General features: G+C 39.5%; 1 protein-coding gene across 6 annotated transcripts in view; it reads left to right on the top strand.

Annotated features, from left to right (window-relative positions):
- The window catches only part of HDAC8 (histone deacetylase 8), a 221,868-nt gene that overhangs the window by 55,479 nt on the left and 142,536 nt on the right, over positions 1-23,853 (top strand). For 4 of the 6 annotated variants that reach the window (XM_032331391.1, XM_032331393.1, XM_032331392.1 and 1 more), the window contains 3 exons: positions 8,493-8,605; positions 12,434-12,511; positions 13,111-13,219. In XM_032331391.1, the coding sequence (XP_032187282.1) occupies positions 8,493-8,605; positions 12,434-12,511; positions 13,111-13,219 (300 nt within the window). Of the gene's footprint in view, positions 1-8,492; positions 8,606-9,365; positions 9,734-12,433; positions 12,512-13,110; positions 13,220-19,663; positions 20,736-23,853 lie in introns of those variants that run through there. The other 2 variants (XM_032331394.1, XM_032331395.1) reach the window with 2 other exon arrangements.

Raw genomic sequence — 23,853 nt, 5'->3', positions numbered from 1 at the left:
AATCTATGATGCTGAATTTTGATACCAGGACTGAAAAAAAAAAGTTGCAAAATCTTTGCCAGTAACAGTGCAGCTGTTGAACAGTGCAGGTATCTGGCTCTGCCTGGGTGAGGTAGCCATATGATGTCTTTGAAAAAATGTCTTAATACCATTCATGATCCAAGCATCCTTGATCTCTGGCCTAATGGACATAAAAACAGCAAATACATGCAAGTAAATGCAGTTGACTGGGCCATGTGCTTTTTCTTAAAAATTGACTTTGCAGTTTACAGTTCACCAGGGCATTTAAGAAGCTAGATATTTCTGGTAAAGGAAAAAAATATTGCCTGGGGTGCCTGGCTGTCACAGTTGGTAGAATACATGACTCTTGATCTCGCGTCATAAGTTCAAGCCCCATGTTGGGTGTAGAGCTTACTTTTTTAAAAATTTCCTAACCACAATGCTGCAGACACATTTCTCAAGAGTTTTCAGAAGTGTGTTTGCTGAACCTGGTCTATCCTCTGAATACATTTGTGTGTTGCTGATGTGAAAGAGAAATGCCCTGTACAATGAGGAAATGATTTTATTTAGCTATTGCAATAAGGAGAACATTTATTAATGAGAAATATCTCAAAGAAAAGTAAGGGAGCCTGGGGTTTTACAGAGACAGGTAAACAAGGGAGTCCCTTGCAAGTCTTATGGGAGTCATTGGGAAATTTTAGAATAGTCCTATTTTAGAATAATATGCTGGGATGGGATGGAATCTTGCAATTCACCTTTTCCTGGAAAACAAAAGGGGCCAAGGTTCTTAAACATCACTGCTTTCTGGGAAGCACAGGGCTCAGATAAACTTCAACAATGTCACTGTTCAAGGCAAGTATTATCGCCAGGCAACTCAGAGGCAATGGTAACCCTCCTGAGGATGGTGAAGCAGGGTCTAAGAAATGGTCTCTTGAGCACTCTTAGTGCTGCTCCTTTAAAACCAGTTGAACCATCTGTTAAGAGGTACTTGCAAAAGTCAGTTGTTGTAGGGTTTGGAGTTCAGACATCTTAAAAGAGGGAAAACTAAAATGGAAAAAAATATATAAAAGCTTCTATTACACAAAAGAGGCAGCCAAGAATTAAAATCTGAAGGTAACCAGTCAAGTGAATTCTAAGACACCAATGGAGGAAAATCCATTTTGCAGCACCACTCATGGAGCAAAGATGTCAGTGTTCTTGGTGACACTGTCCGGAGTCTAGGTTACCTCTCATAGAAGGACATGCGTGACCTGAGCATTTCCTCAGACAGCCTTCATGTTCTAGGTGGAAGCTTGTTCAAGGAGAATTCCAGTCATACGTGGTCTGATGTGGTGACCAGTTCTTCCAGATTTATATCAACTCATTGAGCTTTAGCTTGCAGGACTGCTTCAGATCCCAGAGAAGAGACGAAGCTATAAGGCAACACAAGGACTTGGGCCATCAAGTTTTAGTTCTTGGTGACTCAAGTCAGGTGGGAGGAAGAAAAACTGGAAAAGTTCATTTGGAGGATATTAGCCAGATATTGAAGAACAGTGGAAGAATAGAAAATTTGGTTAAGGATAAACAATTCGGGCAGGGTGACAAGGTCCAGTCCAATTTCCAAGTAGATACCAAAACTGATTCTTCCACATAGGGAAGGAAGTCAATTATATCTCTACCAGAGAGGACAAAGTTTGCATACTCATCAGGAACCTGCAGTTTATGAAGAGATGATAGCTCAGAGATAATAGTTTCTGATAACCTGGAATGGTGTGCTGTAGGTGAGTTTTCCTTTGAAACACAAAATTTCTCTAAACAGTGACATCCCTTTTGATCAGAGATAATCTCAAAGAGAGATTATTCTTGAACTCAAAATAAGGCTGGTCCCACAAGCAACAAAATAAAAAAATAAATAAATTGAAGTTCATCATAAGGGTCTGGTATCCAGAATATATAAAGAACTCATTCAGCTCAACAACAAAAAGATAGCCCAATTTAAAAATGAGCAAAGGACTTGAATAGACATTTCTCCAGAGAAGATATACAAATGGTAACAAGCATACAAAGTGATGTTTGACATCAGTAGTCACCAGGGAAATGCAAATCAAATTAACAATGAGACACCACTTCACACCCACTGGGATGGCTAGAATTGAAAAAACAAAACAGAAAATAACAAGTGTTGATGAGAATGTTGAGGAATTGGAACCCTCGTATGCTGCCGGTGGGAATGTAAAATGGTGCAGCTGCCATAGAAAATAGCTTGGCTGTCCTCAAAAGTTAAACATAGAATTACCATATGTCCTAGCAATTTCACTCCTCAGTATATATTCAAAAAAATTGAAAACAGGTACTCAAACACTTGCACGCACATGTTCACAGCATCACTATTCACAAGAGCCAAGAAGTAGAAACAATCCAAAAGTCCATCAGCAGATGAATGTATAAACAAAATGTGGTTTATACATACAATGGAATATTACTCAGCCATAAAAAGGAGTGAAGCACTGGCACATGCTATAACATGGACAAACCCCCAAAACACGCTAAGAGAAAGAAGCCAGACACAAAAGATCATATAGGGTATGATGTCGCTTACAGGAAATGTCCAGAATAGGTAAATCTGTAGGGACAGAATACAGATTGCTGGTTGTCAGGGGCTAGTGGGAGGGAGAAATAGGGAGTGACTGCTTAATTAGCGCAAGGTTTTCTTTTGAGGTGTGAAAATGTTTTGGAACTAAATAAAGGTGGAAGTTGCACAACATTATGAATGTACTAAATGCCACTGAGTTATACACTTTAGAATGGTGATTTTAATATTATGTACATTTAACCTCAATAACAAATACTTAAAAACAAAAATCAGCCTCATCAGATTTAGCCTGATTATTTACCAAGGTGCAGCAAGAATGGCAATTTACCATTTAGACCTTCTTAAGCTTGTTTTGCTGGAAGTTTTCATAAGAAATCTCACTTGGAAATTTTTAAAGCCTGTTAAAGCTAGGAACCCAAGCTACGGAGATTTTATCTGTGATGTTTATAAATTTGGGCCAATTCCTCTCTTCTTGGGGTCTCCAACACGTCCTAAGCTTCCAGGGCTTGCCAGGAAGTAACCTTCCTTACTCGCTTCTAAGACTGGGAACTCTTTAAGCCAGGTACCAGGTACCAGGCTAGTCTTCCCAAGAGGGATTTGTATGCATTGCTCAATAAAGCCAAATTTAGTTCCTTAAAAGGGTCTGATCATCTCTGATTCAGTGAGCATCATTGGCAAGTAGGACATTCCAGGCACGGCCTTGGTTATATAACCAATGTTTCCAATCATGTGCTGATAACAGGTAGGACAGATCATTCTTATTGAGCCTATGCAGATAATTATGTTGCTCTGGAAATAAGAATGCTTGACAAGAGTTTCTGAATCCTGGAGGGCTCAGGCACGGGCAGTGAGGTATCATTTATGAGTGTGTTATTTCTGTTTGCAAAAGCATGGTTTGCTAAACTATTATGAGTTATAGATGGTGCAAGAAAAAAAAAGAAATGAGTCCCTTATGCATCCAGAAAATAGAACATTAAAACATCAGCAATATTCTTTGTGTTAATTGAAACATAGTTAACCTGTGATGTTACATTACTTTCAGGTGTCCACTTAGTGATTCCACAACTCCATAGGTTACGGCTTTGCTTGCCACAAGCCTAGCTACCATCTGTCACCGAACAACATCATCGACTGCATCGCCTATGCTGTGCCTTTTATTCCCATGACTTATTCATTCTACAACTGGAAACCTGTACCTCCCACTCCACCCATTTTGCCCATCCCCACACCCCTCCCCTCTGGCAACCATCAGTTTGTTCTCTGTATTTATGGGTCTGTCTGCTTTAAAACATCAGCAGTATTCTAAACAAAATCCATAATCATCCCTCATCAGTTTCATTCAGGTCTGTGTAATTAGTTTTTGTTCCACTCGACCTTGCATCAGCGGTCTCACTAACCCGTCTCCTTGTCAACTAGAGTTCTTGAAATCCTGACTCAGTTTGTTGATATGGTCTCAAAGTTGTTTCAACTATACCAGTTGAAACAAAGTTGTTTCAACTATATACTTTTTTAAAGCCTGTACTCAATACTTGGCAAAATCATTTTCCATGGGGCTCTGAGATAACCTTTCTTTGTTGAGAATGGAGCACTCTAGCTTGTACCTGATTGCAAGTGCTCTCAGGGACATCAGATGAAAATACACAAAACCATCTGTAAGTAGCAAAAGACGTACAAAAGCTTTGGTTAACTTGCTACTGATCCTTTTTAAAAATGAAAGATCTGATGAGACTTCATTACAAGAACAATAATGCAACTGACAAGGACATGTAGTTGTTTCTGTGTCATGCAAAACAACATAAAAGTCAATCCCAAAAAGGTTTTAGACAGAATGTCCATAAACATAATGATTAACCCTGTTTTCAAAGAAGACAGGGTATTATATATAACTTATAAAAATGGGTGAACATAATCCCTATAGAGACAAAAAACCCTTAAATGTAACTTATAATAATCCTGATGCAATATATCATGAATATACTGAGCATACAGTTAGAATATCCCCCAAAATATATCAAAAATATCAAGTTAGATTCAGTTAAGCAGAATAGGTCTTAAACATATATATATTAAATAAAATTCCATAGGTAAGTGCTGGGAACCCCCCAATTGAAACTAATGGCCTAGCAGATGTGAGATTCACAATAAAGAAGAAAAGTTGAAACCAAGTTAACATTCAAAAAATTTTAAAATTACAACTGAAAACACTATACTGTAGTCATCTAAAATCTGACAAAGCAGCATAAAGACTCTGACAAATAGAAACAAATCATTGCTAGTGAGGACATTGATGGGTCTTTAGGAACTTCTTATACAACATACAATTTCTGAAATATTTATATTAATAACAATTTGCCTAATACCAGTCTACCCCAGGGAAAGCTGAGCATCTCTTCTGATTTGGCAACTCTTCCCGTGCATCTCATCAATAGTAACATATCAAATAAAGACAATTATTTCTAGCACGGCTCTGTTTATAAGGTGAAAGAACAAATCCTTTGTGATTTTCCAGGGCCTTCTGGGATTCGATCAAGATAAGATGATGGATTACTGAAAAATGGTATTTGGTTCTCTGCTTAACCAAAACCATGATAAAAGATTTTTAACATAAACGTAGGAGGGAATATGACCATGAAGAACCACATCTTGGGGCGCCTGAGTGGTTCAGTCAGTTAAGCAACCGACTCTTGGTTTTGGCTCAGGTCATGTTCTCAGAGTCCTGTCATGGAGCCCACAGTGGGCTCCATTGTTAAGCGCAGTCCCTTTTCCTCTGCTCCCTGCCCCCACTGGCCTGCTCTCAGGCTCTCATTCTCCAGCTCTCTCAAACAAACAAATAAATAAATAAATATTTTTTTAAAAAAGAAAGAAAAAGAACCTCATCTCTTTCCTAAGTAAGAAGACTGCTTTCTTAAGTAATCAAGGCCATAAGAAAGGGAGCATAGCCCATGTAAGTTTATTCTAGTAAGACACAAAATCTTTTTTATTGAAGAAGATTACTTAAAGAGTGAAGCAAAACCTTTGCAGCCTGTTATTGAAGATTACTTAGTGAAGCAAAACCTTTGCAACCTGTTATTAAGAGAAGACCAATAATGTAAAAAAAATTATGTTTTAGCAAAGAGAAAACCAAATTCTAGTTTTGCAGCAGTATATAATATTTGATAGTGAAATTCTTTTTGGAAATCTAATAGATAAGCTCATCAAACCTTAGCCAACTTTTATCTCAACAAATAAAATTCCCTTTCTGTCAGTCTTCTACCATTTTCTGTATGCATACATATCCTCTATAGTACAACTTATATAAGTGACCAAAAAGAACATGTTCATTAACAGACCCAAATACATAGTTTCTCTGTAGCATGTAAAAATAAAGAAGCAAAAGCATATAAACCCAAAATTATGCTTAGTAATTAATGCATTCTCTTAGTTAGAAATGATCTAGGTATCTAATGAATTTCCATTAATTAACTCATTTAATATCAGTCCAGAGTTTTCAGTTACTTAAAGATCTTGTAAATTATCTTCAAGCTGACGTACTACAAAACATAATTGCTGTTGCAATAAAGTTCCTTAGAATAATGACTCAATTAGGCTGAACAAATTTACATTTATCATAGTCTCAAATACTAAGTAGAAGTAATGTTAGCTCATTTAATTAGTAAACCTGTATAAATTTAGGAGGAGTATACTCAAATAGAATAAAAATCTACATGTATATTATACTTAACCCTGATAAATTAGAAAAGACATAACTGATTTTAGTAAACCAAATTTATTAAATCAATCTTGTCTGCCAAAGATTTACCTAAATTATGCCAACTTGAATTCTTAAAACATTTGAGTTTGTTTCTATAGGAATATTCCTTTGGCACATTAAAAGTATTCAAAGTTTAATTTCCTTATTTTCTGGGAACTTTCGGAATATTCTATTTATCTAAGCACTTAATTCTATAATCCAGTGAGAATAGAGCTCCTTTAAGAACGTATTAGGAAAATAGTACATGCAAAGGCCTTTCTAAATTATAGACATCATCATTATTAATATTATCTAAGCTATTGTCATAGAGAGGATGATCAGTAACAAATAACATCTCAGAGGAAAGGTAGGGGCCCAGGAGGTTTTTAGAGACACTGGTATTCTTCTTTAGATACTGTATTATTTCTGCTTGCCTTGTTTGTTTTTTGGCTCTGTTTTCCTGTGCTTACGACTTGTCTCCCTGACTTAACTGTGGGCTCTGAGGGGGAAAGGTATGTGCTGTATTAATTTGTATTTCTCCTCTTCCCCCCTCCCTCCTCTTTATTTATTTATTTTTTATTAAAGTATAATTGACATACAGTGTTCTGTTGGTTTCAGGTATATATGATAGTGTTTTAACATTTCTATATACTACGAAACGATCCCCACAATAAGTTACAATCTGTCACCATACGAAGTTATTACAATATTATTGACTGCATTCCCTATGCTGTACACTCCTCTTTTTGCCTAACAATGTCCCATCTTACCTATCCAAAAGTTATTGATGTTTCTCTTTTTTGATATGCTAAGACAGTAGACTTATAAAATGTAAGCTTTTCATGATTGGAAAACAGTATCCAGGAACTTTCAAAGTCACATATTTAACTCTTATTTACAGAGAATTTATGAGTGGCCGAATCTTTTTCTCATACTGGTTTCTTCCTGGTTGCATATCTAAGGCCAAGCTATTTTTTGCTAGGTGATCACTGAGTTCACTTTCATGAGAAAAATCAATGTTTAGTGATATTTTCTACCAACTTCCTGCTTGCCAATGTACATGTCTCATTGATTCAGCCTGTGAACCAGGGTATTGTTCAGAATAGAAAATGTTATTATGGAAGAGATTTCATGAAGAAGTTTATGCATTCTGTAGGTACTATGAAGGTCTTACAATCTCATAGTACTGAAAATGCTATTTTAAATGATGCTTATGCTTAGAATTCTATTTCAAGTCAAATATCAGGGAGAACTTGGGGGAAAGATGGGCTGAGTATTTAAAATGTCTGTGGAAGCTGAAGAGATTGAAGCATTTAGGATGAGGCCTTAAAAATAAACTGTAATACAGTTTTGATGATAAAGAATGCTCTTTTACATTTACTCAATAAGACTTAATGGCAACTTAATAAAAAAGAGTAGGCTAATAAGAGTAGGTCACACTTTAATAAAAGAGTAGGTTAATGTTGACAAGAGGTTAAAGTGACATGGTATCACCAATAGCGGAAAAGTTAAAGGACACCAGTGAAGTCGCTGAAGACAATTTTAGTGAAGGAAACAGTAGCTTTAGAGGAGGCTGCTTTAGTTTTCTTGTAATAATCACATTTACCGAAAGGCAACCACATGCCGCCCAGGAGGTTATGCTTTTGTACATTCTACATTCAGCTTTTATGAGCAACAAGTGCAAAAACTTACTCAAACAAGAAAGAAACAACTTCTAGGTTATGTCATAGATTCAGTACAGAGACTCCAATCTCCATCATCTTATACATCTGGCTGAGCAAGATGATCTTCAAAGCCCTTTCTAGATTCTAGCTTTCTTAAAGTCCTGTAGGTGATAATCAGCATTCATCATGATGACCCCAGGGTACCACAGGTTTTTACAATCATTCCCGAATGATTAGAGAAAAGTGCTATTTTGTCCAATATAGTTATAATATTCTAATTCTTTGAAAATCTGAGATCCTAAATTGGAAAATGTTACCAATCAACTTGAATGTGTAATTTACCCAAACACTCCATCTTCTGATCATTCTGAGCCATTTTACTCTGTAATCTGTGTAGGTAGATTTTTGTTTTTCTTAAAAGAAGGGGGAATTGTAAGGGAATAGATCTCAAGGGTTAGATCCTTGGCTGTAAAGACTCCCTTGGATTGCTTTTGGCTCTTGGCTATAGCAACTTGTTTTCTTACAGAGATGAAGCATCTGGTTTTTGTTATCTCAATGATGCTGTCCTGGGAATATTACGATTGCGACGGAAATTTGACCGTATTCTCTATGTGGATTTGGATCTGCACCATGGAGATGGTAAGCCCTTCACTTTCAAAGGTGCTTTGCTACTAGGACAGAAGGTTTTTATCAGTAAAGCTGCTTCTAAGCGACTGGTAAAAGGAGAAATGCCTGTTGCAATTGAAATTTTTCTAATTAAGAATCCTAATGTAGGTAGAAGAAAGATTCTTCTAACTAATGTAATTCCTCCTATGCTGACCAAGATGCTTTAGAATACCAGGTTCCTATGATTTCCCCTCCCTTCTCTTCCACCAGCAAAGTTCTCCAGTAGAGAACATTAAGAAGTGGGAATCTTGTCCACTGTATACTCAGTGCTCAGTAACCTGCCTCAGGCCCTTTGCATAGATTCTAAGTGAAATTGGCAGCTACAGCTGACAGTCTCGTTCCTTCTTAAGATTGAACGAGTGTATGATAGACTAACACTCTGAATTTTTCACCAGCAGGAATATCAACTCAGGCAGTGAACAGAATCTGTGCCTCTTTCTTTGTAATGTCAAAATATTTAGTGCTGCCCAAACTCAGGGCATCTCCTGTAACTTTTAACAGTAGCAGAATCTTGACTTGCCTCAGACCATTAATGGCCCCTTAAAAGATTCCACCAGAAGGGTGTAACCCAAGCCCTCCTATGTACTTTCCATCTAGAATGTAGAGCTTCAGGGACAGTTACCCACTTGCTGTTTCTTTAATAAATCCTGTGTGTGACCCATGTTTCCATTGACCTAGGAACACTTATCTGGTAAAATTAATTAAGGATATTCCCTCCTCTCCCCCACACCAGTGATTGCTGCTTCCCTGTTTCCAGGGATTTTTGGAGACAAACTAACATAATCAAGGCATAAGTGAGGAAAAGAATAGTATATGACAGAGGATAGGATCAGCTCTCCTGCCAAAACAGAAAAAGAAGGAAGAAATTGTGGGGGAGACCTCCCCAAGGAGTTCATCTAGATGGATGCTACCATGGAATGGTGACAGAAAATTAAAGGTAACAGAGAAAAGAGTTAAAACAACCAACATACTACTCTGAGAACCATGCCCATTGAATATCTGAATACTCAGCCAACACCAAACACAGCCTTGCTCAAAAACCTTCAGAGGCTCCTTATTGCCTATAATAAGGGTAACATTTGGCCCATGGCTTGTTTTTGTATGGCCTGCAATTTAAGAACTTTATCTTATTTTATTTTATTTTAAATTTTTTACATTCTTACAAGGTCATAAAGGAAAAAAAAGCAATCAAGGCCATGAAGCCTTGGCAAAGCCTAAAATATTTGCCATGTAGCCCCTTGGTTGGCCAACCCTTGGCCTGTAGCACTGGTTCTCAAACTCACATATGTAGCGTGGTGACACCAGGAAGCTCGTTTTAAAATGCAGATTCCTGGACCACGTCCACCAAATACTCAGATTCAGTAGGTCTGGTTACGAAACGCAAGAAGCTACATTTTAGCCACAGTCCAGCTGGTCCACAGGCCACACTTTAAAAAGCAATGCTCCTTGAGGTAAAGTCCACACTTTTTGCCCTGTCTTTTGAGGCTTGCCTGAAAGAGACCTTGCCTCTTCTCTCCAGTCTTCTCACTCACTACCTGCTGTCCAGGCTGCTCCACTCAGTGATCCCCAGACAGGCCTCAGTGCTCCTGCCCCCATCCCTGACTTTGCATTATTCTTTCCTAACTTAGTTTTGCTTTTTTCTCCAAGTTCTCTCCAGGAGCTCAAGTTCCAACAGTAGCACAATTGCCCTAACCACTCCAGCCCGAGAAAGTTCTCTCCCCTCCTCAAGTCCTGTATTGTTTATATCGCTGATTTGCTATTTAATTATATATTGTCTTGTATTGTTAGTTAAATCTTTAATGTGTCTATGTCTTCTCCTCCCATAGAAACTTTCAGTTCCTCCAGAGCAGAGATCAAGTTGTTTACTTCTTTCTGTCCTGCACAATGGCTTGAACAAACAGAACTATGCATATAGCAGTGGTTCAGTAAAATATTTGTTGAATGAATGAATGAGTATGAAATTCAAACTATTAGTATCAGAGCTCAAGAATAGAATCAACTCTGTTGAACCACGTAAGAATGAAATGACTGTCACCTGAAACCGTTCTTTCCATTTGCAATGTTATTTCTACACCATTTAGAGTTTCCTGTTTTAGCCAACTTTTATGGTGTGTTTCATTTCAGTTTATTTCCCCTCTTCAGCACCTCCCTTCCAGTGACCTCTGCCCTGCCTCCAAACTCTTACACATTTGGTTTATTTTAAATCTCCCATGATTCCATAACCAGCATCCTGTGGTGGCTTCACCAGCACTCTTAGCCTGTCCTCACTCTCTTTCACCTTCTTTTGTTTACCTAACCACTGTTCTCTTTCACACCAAGCCCCATAACCCTCCACCTATCTGTCTATGACCCTTTTTAAAGTATGATTTGCTAACAATACCTAATGGCATTTCCCATGAGAGGAGATACAAAGAACTACTAAACATACGGAAAGGTCCTCAACACACTAACACTCAGAGAAATGCAAACTAAACAAGATCCTATTTTCTGCCTAAGTTTAATAATAATAGCACCCATTGCTAGTCAGCGTGTGAGAAAATGGGAACCCTCCTCATACACCACCGATAGAAGGATAAATTGGTACCACCTTTCTGGATCAAGAAATAATCAGGATTTTTATGAATTGTCCTTGTTTATACTTCAGTTTCTAAGTTAAAATGCAATTTTAATATGTTTTGTTTTGTTTTATTTTGTTTACTTAATGCCTTGTGCCTGGAGCCTTTAACTGGTTTTAACTGCCTCCCTAGGGCAAAACGTAAGGCTTGGGAAATTCAAACATACCTGTGATACACAAATACAGTTACTATTTTTCTAAGGTCTCTTTTGGCCTCTAATGAAGACTGAAAGCATTAAGTAAACACAGCGACAGTTTCTTTATTTGAAGTATAAAAGAGGATAGTACATGAATTTGCTAATAGTCCTTCCATTTTACAAATGGACTCTCTGAATATAGTATGACCATATGTGATTCTGGGAAGAAAGGTATGGAGGTGGGCAGTGCATTTATCTGAAATTAAGTAGTGGCTCGTAACAGTTACTTCCTTCTCCCAGGCCTCTATTCATTTTCTGCCTCTGTTTAAATGGAAAGGAGACTCCTTTCTAGAAAAGCACCCTCCCCAGCCTTCCTCCTTCAAGCTTTACAATTATAAAGGTGCTATTAAGGGAGGAGCCAGGACTGTTAGCCTTCCATGTTTTGGCAAGAAAGAGGTACTCCAAGCTGCTTAGACTTTGGGTGAACTGCATTTATAGCCAAATCTGTATCACAGAGAAGCACTTTATCATTAGGTTTTCACTACATGATGCCTACTGTTTGTATTGGTCAGATTTTTCAAAGGATTGCCACATTGTACTTCTTTGGTGGGGGGGAAATCCCAAGAATTTAACTAGAACCACTGAAACAAAACAAAACATAAAACTTCCAAGATGGTGCCAGTTCCCTCTATTCAGCTCTATTGATAATGCTTCAATTCTGAGCTCAAGCCTTCCACACCTTTTAGAAGAGGTTGTCTAAGGGAGCCTGGACATCCTGTTGCTTGGAAAGGGCAAGTCCAATTACAACTTGCCATGCATTTGAAAAGGAACCCCAAAACTTCCCTTGGGGCCAGAGTTCTACCTCATCCTGTAACAACAGAGATCAAAGACTGAAGGGTCTTGTTCCTTTTACTCCTCAGCTTGTTAGCTTTATTATTGCTATCCTCTCTCTTACTTTCCACAGCTGCTTCCTAGCATTTCAGTTGTCGCAAACCGGGAGTTGCATATATAAAGTGATTCTTCTGCTGTTTTTTTTTCCCCCTCTGATAGGTGTAGAAGATGCCTTCAGTTTCACCTCCAAAGTCATGACAGTGTCCCTGCACAAATTCTCCCCGGGATTTTTCCCAGGCAAGTAATCTGTGTGTTCAGTATTACATTTGAAGAAGAAATGCTGCAGCTCTTCTCTGCATCCTTACGTTTTGTATTTGGAGAGTTCCATGCCAGTGGTACTTTATTGATGTTACTCTGTGCAGAATTTTAACACAGGTCCTTTCGGGTGACAGTGATAGGAATGTAATACTGTTTCTTTTTCCAGATGCCTTTTATGGACTGTCAACAGACAGCTCACTTACACTTACTGTCCTATCAGATACCCTGTGTAACTCCCAACATCCTGATAAGTGCAATGACATACTAATATTAGATCAGTCCAAGACATATGGAAAACCAAGCAAAGGAGTGCATCTTTTTATGTTATTTAATTTGATCTAGCCAAGTGGAAACTAAGGTTTTTCCATTTTCTTATGGTGTTCCTCTTTCCCCAACATTGATTACAACAGCTACGTCTCTGAATTATTTGTCTTAATTTCATTTCCTTAGAAACATCATGAATCCAGGACCATTCTTCTACTTGACCTTTTATTGTCCTGGACTCCTGCCAGAGAATCCTTCGAGGTTTCTAATGCTTGTGCCCTTAAAACCGCTCCTGATGCTCCTCTCTTTCACAGGAACAGGTGACGTGTCTGATGTTGGCCTAGGGAAGGGACGGTACTACAGTGTAAACGTACCCATTCAGGACGGCATACAGGACGAGAAGTATTACCACATCTGTGAAAGGTACAGTAGTAGCACTGAGCCAGTAACAAGTGCATAACATTTCTTTAGGATGAAAGGGCCCCCAATCTCACAGCATTCTTGTCTTCAAGGAAGAGTTTTGGGGGAAAAAAAGCACCACGGTATACCTATGTAGCTTTTGTACACTGCTCATTATACTTCATCGATCAGGTTGCCATTCCTTGTTTAGGAGAGCTGAGTGGAACAGAGCCACACTCTTGGTTTGCTCTGACTTGCTGCCCCATCTGCTCTCCCAAGAGCAGAGCTTCCAAGCTGGCCTGGGTTATCTCCTGTCTGCTACTTTCTTAGCTAAAACCTGCATGTATGTCATTTCATTAGCCTGGCAGTGTTCATTTCCGCTTCCCATTATGGAGATCTGCTTGCATCCACTGGTGTGAATATTAGAATGTTCTTCGTTTTGTGTTCTTGAGTTCTATCCTTTGTGTTACAGTTGGGGTTAGAAATCTGTCCTTTTTACACTGTGGTTAAGGTTCAAAGTATTCTTGAGTTCTATTCTTTGTGTTACAGTTGAGGTCAGAAATCTGTTCTTTTTACACTGTGGTTAGGGATCAAATTACAGCCACTTGTAGGCAGACAGTTTGGTGTAGACCATTGGGGCTGAAAAGCCCTACAGAACGGGGAAGGGGGAGTGGGTAAACTCATATTCATAAAAATTGCGATTGGCCAGTACAAATTCACTGCTGACATTGGCAGGAGAGAAAGTATAGGTCTGACTAGAAGTCAGCAAGTCAATATTACTTAAGGTAAGTAATGGGGATGGAGGTGCTTTTGATTCCTACCCCACTCAGCTCAGATTTCTCCCACCCTCTGGTGGAAACAGGGGCTTCCCAAAGGAGCCTGCACTGGCCATCATCACCAGCAGTTGTAAAACAAAGCAGAAGTATTAAAAAATAAAAACTGTATGCTTCAAAGGTGCCTCTTAGCTCAAGGGATTTGGCAAGCCAAGCCATCAAGCAGCAGCTCTAGCCTCTTCATGATTTTGATCATGTCTCCTGGCTACCTCTGTATTGTCAGACTGAAAAGGCCTTTATTTTTGGAGCCTACCATTGATGGTTTTAATTGCCTTTCTTTGTTCCCCTCGGGCTCTGTTCTGTCCTTCTTGAGATGTGCAGATCAGAGCTGCTTATGTAACTTCACCAATGAAGATATCCTGTGGTGCTGTGTAAAAGGAGAATTATTTTGTTTTTCTTTTAATCCCCTTCTTGTGAGTGTTCAACACTTTGCTATCCTTTTTTCACCATAGCAAGAAACTCAGTTTTTCTCTTCAGTGCTGTCTGTGTCCATGGGGTTTCCTAGAGCTTGCTAGTTCCTAGGCCTTAAATGAAAAGTCAGCACCCACCATCCTGCAGGGAGAGTTTGTAGTATCTGGCCTTCCCTAAATAGATTACCTTACACGTGCCCCTATTGAAGCCCATCTGCCAATCACAAAACCTCTTGAGATCTACCTTTAGCCCCCCATCAGTCTGGCATTTCACTACCTAGAAGAGCTAAGTATTGTCTGCTGACCTGGGGAGTGTCCACTCCCAAGGAAATCTCCTACTCACCCTCCTTCTGTGAGCATAATGTCTGTTGCTCCCTTATATTTTCTCTTTCTCTAAACCAGTTCCTACTACAGGATAAAAAAATGTTTAATCCCATAGTAATTCCTGTTTTAATATAGCCTCAGTATCAGACTTAATTAGAAGCATTTAAAAAATGAATTTAGGGGGGCACCTGGGTGGCTCAGTCATTAAGCATCTGCCTTCAGCTCAGGTCATGATTCCCAGGGTCCTGGAATCGAGCCCCACATTGGGGCTCCCTGTTCCGCGGAGAGCCTGCTCTTCCCTTTCCCATTATCCCTGCTTGTGTTCCCTCTCTCACTGTGTCTGTCCCTGTGAAATAAATAAATAAAATCATTTTTTTTATAGTGAATTTAGGGGCGCCCAGGTGGCTCAGATGGCTGAGCATTTGCCTTCAGCTCAGGACATGATCCCAGGGGCCTGGGATCGAGCCCCACGTTGGGTTCCCTGATCATTGGGGAACCTGGTTCTCCCTCTCCCTCTGCCATTCCCTCTACTTGTGTTCTCGGGCTGTCTTTCTCTCTCTCTCTCTGTCTCTATCTCTGTCAAATGAATACATAAAATCTTTTTAAAATAAATAAAAAATAAAAAATAAGAAGCGAATTTAGCCCCAAAGAAAAGATCCATGGAAGATCACATATGACTTCCCTTTATAGAAACCATCTTGCGGCCCCCACCGTAGTGTATGGGAGGCCAGCACTGACTAAACATTCTTCCAGCCTGCTTCCTAAAGTACCAGACACTCATCACCTTATGGTTCCCAGGGCCCCTTTTGCCTCGTGGAGGCACACCACCAATCTACACACTGATCATCCAGGATAACAGGTTCCGGGTTTTCATTAGAGGTACAATAATTGTCCCCTTTGATTTCTTTCAGAAGTCAAGTGTGCTCAGGGCGTTACGTGAAGGCAGCTCTGATTCCAAGGGTGCCAAGAAGGCTTCCTGACCCAAACATCTCTCCCATCTGTCGCCTGAAATTCCTTTAACAGGAAATGCACTTTTATTCTACAATGAGAGATAGGCCTTAAAATGGAATTTTGCCACAACCCCTCCTCCTAACCTTCACTCTGCCAGAGATGTATGCTCTCTTGATAGCAGATTTTGAAAGGGTTAGAGCACGAGCACTCTGAGCGTTCAGAGGAGGAGGAACTGGGTTAGTGGAGCAGTAGAGGGAAAGAGGCACAGAAAAAAAAAAAAACCACTCTTTGCCAACTAAGTGGTTTTATAGAGGTTCAGCCCTGGTAACTATATCACTTAGTTCATCATTCTGTTTTTGACTACTTGTAGCTTGCTGCTGGGAAGCAGAGTCTCTTGCCCTTTTTCTACTATGACCTCTGACCCATCTGCCTACCTCAAAAGATAGAGTCAACATAGAATGGCTTACTCATGTTAAAAAAAAAAAAAGTCATGTAGTATATCTGCTATCTCCATTTAATCCTTTATGTTCCATGAGCCCACTGATTTTCTGGCTTGCTCCTTACCTGTGATAAAATAAAAGATCTCTTATTGCTGGTTCACTTAAAAGATGCTCTAATTTTCGTTTGCCATTCAATTTCTAGTTTGCTCCTGAACTGCCGCTCCCTGTGGGATTCATGAGCCCTTTTGTCTTTCCTATCGTTTCTTCCTGTGTGGCTTTTTCCTCTGCCATAGCCTCCTTTGACTTTGTTAGCTAGTCTGACTTAATGATTTCATCTTAAGGTTGAGCACACCCTCTTTTTTTGAAGATCTTATTTATCTGAGAGAAAGAGGGAGGGGAGAGAGCACAGGTGGGAAGAGGGGCAGAAGGAGAGAGAAGCAGACTTCCCACAGAGCAAGGAGCCTTACATGTGGGTGGGGCTTGATCCCAGGACCCTGGAATCATGACCTGAGCCCCTGAGCCGAAGGCCGATGCTTAACCCACTGAGCCACCCAGGTGCCCCAGGCACACCCTCTTAATTTAAAAAAAAGGGGGAGGGGGCTTAGGGTTTCTTTTTTTTAATAGACTAGATAAGGAATCTTCAGGGATATTTTCAGCACCAAAAGACCTTGAATTCCATCTTATGTAAAAGATCATCTTAGTCAGAGATACCTAGGTCATTCAACACTCATTTGGAAGGGTAAGGGTCACTGATTCCCAAAATCTTCCCATAATTTTCATGGGAGCTACTAGAGTTGGTATTATAAGCAGAAGCCTGTTTTAACTAACATAAAAGAATATTAACATCATTCTTGTAAGTACACCTCCTTCAAATAGAAGCTGTGGTCCCAGCAGAGAGACAATGGTTATATTCTTGATTTACATGAAAGCCCACTCCCCCTCCTTGGCCACATGAACACATACACACAAAGTTTGATGGGTAAAGAAGGCTGATTTGCTAAAGGGAGGGTTTTGCTGGTTTCCAAACTATGTCATCTGAAAGATGAAATACTGCTCTATGTTTAACTTGTTCTTGCTTTCTAACTGTATCTGAATGCAACGTGAGATAGTCTTTTTTTTTCTTTTAAAGATTTTATTTATTTATTTGACAGACAGGGATCACAAGTAGGCAGAGAGGCAGGCAGAGAGAGAGGAGGAAGCAGGCCCCCTGCTGAGCAGAGAGCCCAATGTGGTGCTCCATCCCAGGACCCTGGGATCATGACCTGAGCCGAAGGCAGAGGCTTTAACCCACTGAGCCACACAGGCACCCCTGAGATAGTCTTATTAATGTTTAAGCTATTACCCAAAGCACTGCTTTGATGATGTTGGGAGCATTTGTAGTTGAGGACTATGGGACACAAGGATACTGATGCGTACTTCCTTGCTGTGGGTTCTAGAGAGGTTTTGATCTGAAACCTCAAATCAAAATGACCAAACCACTTGCTTACTGTGAACTATTATGACATATGTGTGGTTTGAAAAAGAAATTCAGGGCTGTACTTAAGCTTTTTAGTTTTTATCCTACCTGTCATTTTATAGCCCCAATAGCCAGAAAACATCCTTTATTAAATATCCAATTAGTATATAACTCATAGGAAAGCTATATATCTGTACATATATAGATATACACATATATATGTATCTATGTGGTGTGTATGGATACAAAATATATTGAAGTGGACAATTCAACATTTTGGAAAAAAACACCCTCACATTTTATTAAGAATATTCAACTGTTAACTTGGTAAGATAATTAAGTACAGCCACCACATAAATATTTTACCAAAAGGAAAACACACTGTTAAAGAAACTTCACAATGAATAGGACTAAGGAGAGGCTCTGTTAAACAGGACTTTTCACGAGAGCAGTCTTTATATCCACATATGCAAAACTTTGCTAGTGAGAGCTATCAACCCAACTGAGGAAATGATCTTATCCTGCTGAACTAAGTTTCCTAACAATAGTTTCTTAAAGTAAAAATCTACCTGTATTTGGTCCTTGGCCTGTCTACCTTGAGTCCTGTGGCTTTTACATTCTGTAGCTCAAAACTGAAAGAAACCTTTCTTCCCCCTCAATGACCACTAACCTAAAAAAAAAAGTCAAGATCCCAGAAGTGGAAAAAAAAAACTTATTATTTTTGCCTCCTTTCTTTTATGGGAGAAAAATTATACTACTTTGTTGTAAATAATTTTTTATAGCTCTTCAACTGCTAAATGCAAATGTTAATTCTACTGTGCATGGGCCAACCAGAGTAGACTACCCAGAAAGAACTTGTTCTCTAGGACAGCGACAAGCTCATTAAAGGAAGAGCTCATTTAAGCCTAAGTTTTTATTCCTTTGGGGAATTCCTTTTGTCCATCTGTATGGAGCTCCAGTGTTATCCAACAAGGAAGAGAAGACACCATCACTAATTCTTAAGATAATGTCTCAGTAGTATATGTTTATGGTGTGAGCCAAAATTCACCTCTCTGAAGCCACTCCGACCTCGCTACAAAAAGAACTGAGCAGCTCAAGTCACCTTATAAGATTTTTTAAAACATTAACAAAAATAAAGTGGGGAGCTACCACGCAAGTAGGGGGTTTGTGTAACGTTAAGTATAATAACACTGTTTTATTCATTCATTCAGCAAATATTTATTGAGCATCTGCTTTATGCCGGCCCTGTATCTGGGTACTGACTGTGGTAAACAAGATGGATTAGGCTCCCACCCTGGAGCTTAGCTCCAAGGGAGCGCTTGCCTGTGTCAGGAATTGCACTGAACATTTATTTGATCCTTCTCACTTGATCCTTATGACAGCAATAATCTAGAGTGCCTACAAAGGTAGGTAATCTGATTCCCATTTTACAAATGAGAGAACTAGAGCTTAGAAAAATTGATTAGCTTCAGGTCATACAACTAGTAAGTGGTGAAGCCAGAGTTTAAATCCACATCTGTCTGCCTGCTAACCATCAGCTACCCTGTCCCCAAAGTGTCACCTAGAATTATGAATTTTTTTCACAAGGAAAAAAATACCATCCCCAAGACTTCTTGGAAAATTTTATCTCGGGGGATTACAGAAAACCCCTTATAAAAAAAACCATTTGGGTTTATGCATATGAGCCACATGATTTATTGTATACATAATTCATCGTGTTTATGTTCGTGCAAGTGTGACTTGGAGTTTGGGGGGTGGGAAATAGAATCTCCTAATCCTGAGGAATTCATTTGTAATTTTATGGATAGAAAATAAGAATAACTATTGCCAGATTTTACTTCTTGTGTTAAAATTCCTAATTACTATTCCTAATTTAAATTCCTAAAGTTTGGAAACGTGGAGATTCTGTAAATCTGCTTTTTCCTTTATTTTCAATGGAGGAAATCCTGACTTTCTATTTTAGAAAGTAAATAGTATTACATGGCATTTCATGTGTGTTTTTTTAAACTGGTACTGCTAAAGATTTTTAACATGATGCATTTTTGCAACTGTAGGCCTAATTTATATCATCTCTTGATCCTGGCAGAAGGCTGTGTCTACATGCAGAGTAGAGATTCTTCATCCATGGAATAAAATGAGAACCAAGGGACATCACGAAAGGACATTTAAGTGAAATGTTTCCATTCACTGTTGACTTTTAATGTTAATATTTAAAGAAGAGATGTTTTAATGATGATAGGTTTTTCTTTCACTGTAATGATAAATCATCTAGAATTCATCTTCGACTTGGGACTCCAAACTCCTTATCATTCAATTTTACAATCAGGTAGATAGATCATTGGTGAAAGAGAACCCAACAAGTATAGCCTACTGCTCTGGTCTTGGTGATGTGCAAAAGCAATACAAGTACATGTTCACACATAAATATTTTAAGCATGACAAATATTTTGAAATTCTCTTTCAGTTGATGAGAAGAGAAGAGTCCTCTAGAAATTTGCATTTAAGAACAAATATCCAGATAACTGTACTTACATTTTGATCACAATCTGAGAGTTGATCAGAATTCTTTATATACTTTTTCTTCCCTTCTTCAGCTGGGTCATGGCTACACCACGGGATCATGCCTAGTTCACTTTGGCCCAGTGATAAAGGCAACAGAATCTGCTAATTCATTTTCTAAGCCTCACACTTTGAACTCAGCCTGCTATAAGATATTTGTATTAAATGCTTTTGTTCTATTTGGTAAGCTTCTGTCCTGCCTCTATGTGGTATGGCAGATGCAAAATTGCCTATTGTTTCTGGAAGATGGATGACTCAGATACGAATTAAATTTGCTGTTAATGTTAGCCACAGGTGTAAATGAGGCCAAAATGGGCCGTTCATTTATTATTCCTAGTTTGATGTTTCTTTTAAAATATTACATTCAAAAGATATTAACAGCCTATGAATATGGGATAATTTGGAGGGAGGATGCTGAGCTCAATTATCTATATTGTCCTGTACCCTCTGTCAGTGAGCTCACCCTGCCTGTCCCTAGTACTTAGTTAGGGTTGCAGTGAAGAACTGTTTTTTTCCTCCAGTCTCTGATCCTTTGAGCTTCAAATTCAGGTGGTTAGGGACCCCTGGGTGGCTCAGTCGGTGAAGTATCTGCCTCTGGCTCAGGTCATGATCCCAGGGTTCTGGGATCAAGTCCCACCTTGGGCTGCTTGCTCAGCAGGAATCTTGCTTCTCCTTCTGCCTGCCTCTCCCACCCCCTCTGCCACTTCTCTCTCTGTCTCTCTGACAGATCAATAAATAAAATCTTTAAAAAATAAATAAATATAAATAAATAAATACATCCAGGTGGTTAGAGGGACAGTTCTTATATTCTTCTCCTCTCCCTCTTGGCCAGTGTCTTTCATGACCAGGAGTTCCTAAACTCCCAGGCCAAGTAAGCCCTGACACCTTGATAGGCCCCTCCTCCAGCAAACAGTCTTCACAGGTGATATTTTTTTTCATTTAAGTCAAGGAGGCCAATCTCCTGGAATTCCATGCATTTGTTCTGTCAGTCCAGTGTTCACTTTTTCTTCTCTCTTCTTAGTGCTGAATGATCCCTACCCCCTGGAGAAAGTGACCTGATTCTTCCAGAGCAGTTTAATAAGTTCTGACACTAGAACATGCTCTGAAACTATCCAGAGACAGGAAGACTGTGCTCATAAATGGAAATCTTGAGAATTATACCCGTTCGTGCAGGGCTGCTCTGAAAAGAATTCTAAAATTGACAAGATCTGTGCTTGACAGAACATTCTGACATCAAACTCATATTACTCCTCTCAGCTGCTATCCACCATGTACCCCCTACCCTCAACCTAGGCCTCCCCACTCCGATGTTCTCTTATCGCTGCTCTGTCCCTTCAGTCTAGCAGAGCAAAACTACGCTTTAGGCTTTGCTTTCACATGTTTTAACAGTGCTTGACATTGCTGTGCCCCCGGCAGCTGCCGGCACTGATGAGCTGCCTCGATGTATTCTGTTGACATGGACCGTACAGAGACTAAGTCAAGTTTGGTGCCCCCCTGCCCCACGACAAAAAGGCCCGATGCTAAGTTGGGCTGAGCTCTGCTCTCTGTGCACTGCTACCTACTACGCTATCAGGCAAGAGGCATACCCCGTTGGACCAAAGAGCAGATTCCTCAGAAAAAGCCATACTGAACAACCAGCCATTGAGTTAACAAGCGAAAGGGTACATATGTGTGCCAGGCACTAAAGGTAACGTGTTTGCCTAGAGACTACATAGTGTAGCTGAGGAGTGAGCCAGAGGGCAAGGGGTTTATGTGTGGCCAGTCCAAGCAGACGAATCCTGAAGAGAAAGGTAAGGGATGTAGCAGTGGGGAGGGGAGGAGGGCGGACATCTTAAATATATTAGTAATGAAAGTAGAAAAATATCTATCCCATTTAAATATAGGCATGCCCCCTGACTCAGCCTAATTAGAAGAAAGTCAGTCTGAATCATGGAATATTTTTAAATGCGTTTTATTACTTTCAAGCACTGGACATGCTAGTAATTCAAACTAGACTAACAGCATCATACAGCACCTCAGGGAAGGAGCTTTAAGAATCATTGGTAATTAGCATATCAATTATTTGTATGTAAGTGGATGTGCACAAAGTGCACAAAAAGTTTATTCTCTTAAGTAGGACAAGCATTCCCCAGTGCAATCCTGTTTACACTATTAATTTGCTTAGCCAGCCCTTTTTGTGCCAAGATAGATGTATGTAAGACATGCTTTTTTCCTCAGGGAAGAATGAATCGCTTCCCTGTGTTTAGTCCAGTAACTAAAAAGCGGAGCGCCACTTGATTGGTTTGGGATTTCCAGGATATGGAGTTTTGAATTTGCATACAGACTAGAGAGATTTCATATGGAGAAGATCTGGCAGCCATTGCCAGAGACCCAGTTTCCCCATCTGGATCTCATTGAAGTGATCTGGATTTCATCAAGCAACAGGACACTGATCCTGAATGATCCACCAGACACTCTAACATAGGCATGTTTAAAATACATCCTGCCCCAGAAAAATAACTGTTAAAATATGATGAGTTGGAGTTATTCTGTGTGCAGTACTTAAAAGTAATAAAAACGCATTTCTTTTTAAGTCCCACGAAAACCAGGCAATATCAAGTTAATGATGAAAATCAATCCCCAAACTCTTTCTTACACACCTCATTGTGTGACGGCATTGCAGAAATTTCCAATCATCTGGGAAATGATATTTTGTTTTGATGAGCTGCACCAGGTGCTAACTATATGGCAGGATTTTGTCTTTGAATCGTAGGAAGGGCCTCCTTGGTAAAGAAGAGTGAGGGAAGAGCTAGGGGCATGTTTATTGTTAACAAATCATTATTTTCTACCTAAGTTTGAAAATCAGGGCAGTCGAACTGAAAACAACGTATCAGGTGTATGAGGCGGGTAGAAAATATGATTAGGAAATGAGAAACAGAGATACAGGCCTGTATTTCTACCCGTACGTATTAAACTACACTCTGGGTAAATTGTAAAGTCGGCAAGGCTTAGAGAGTAAAAACTAAGCACAGAGAGCGCAAGCACCAGCAGTAAATATACACACAAATGTTGCAACTACAGTTTGGAATGATTCCAGCTCTCTCCTTTCCCCCAAGGGCATCCCTATCCAGGGTCTGCAAAGGCCAAATAGCTGTTTGGCTTCCAATCTGATTTTTTGCCCAAGAAATCAGAGAAGTCGGTTTCAATTTTAATAATATATTCTCCCAACCTCTATCTAACAGAAAGGCATTTGTGTTCCTGTCCCTTCTTAAAGTGAATTTGGTGTTTGGTGAAAGGTAATAGATTGGCAGCCCTGGAAAAGGAATTACTGTATTCCTAGAACAGGTATAACCGGGCAGTGACACTATGAAATTGCTCTCTGCCTTTGGGGAACGTTAGAGTCCTGTTTGGGAAGTCACTGCTATGGTGTGCAGTGCTGAACTCAACTGTATCTCAGTGGGCTGAGAGAATTAGCATAGCACTCAAAGGGCCTGATTTCAGGCCATTCATTTACCTACTCAACATCAGGGAGTGCTTATAATGGGCCTGGTGCTGGGAGAAGACTTTTGCAAATGTTCTATCCTTTAATCCTCAGAAGAACCCTGTGAGGGAGAAAATACTCTTCTGGTTCTACAGAAAAGGAAACTGAGGTTCAGAGAAGTGAAGTTATTTGTCCAAGTTGCTGGGGCAGACACTTTGATGCCAA

Source organism: Mustela erminea, chromosome X (genome assembly GCF_009829155.1).
Source record: "Mustela erminea isolate mMusErm1 chromosome X, mMusErm1.Pri, whole genome shotgun sequence".
In the NCBI taxonomy this organism is placed as follows: domain Eukaryota; kingdom Metazoa; phylum Chordata; class Mammalia; order Carnivora; family Mustelidae; genus Mustela; species Mustela erminea.
The sequence above is the reverse complement of the archived record's forward strand: the minus strand, read 5'-3'. Positions and strand labels throughout refer to the sequence as shown.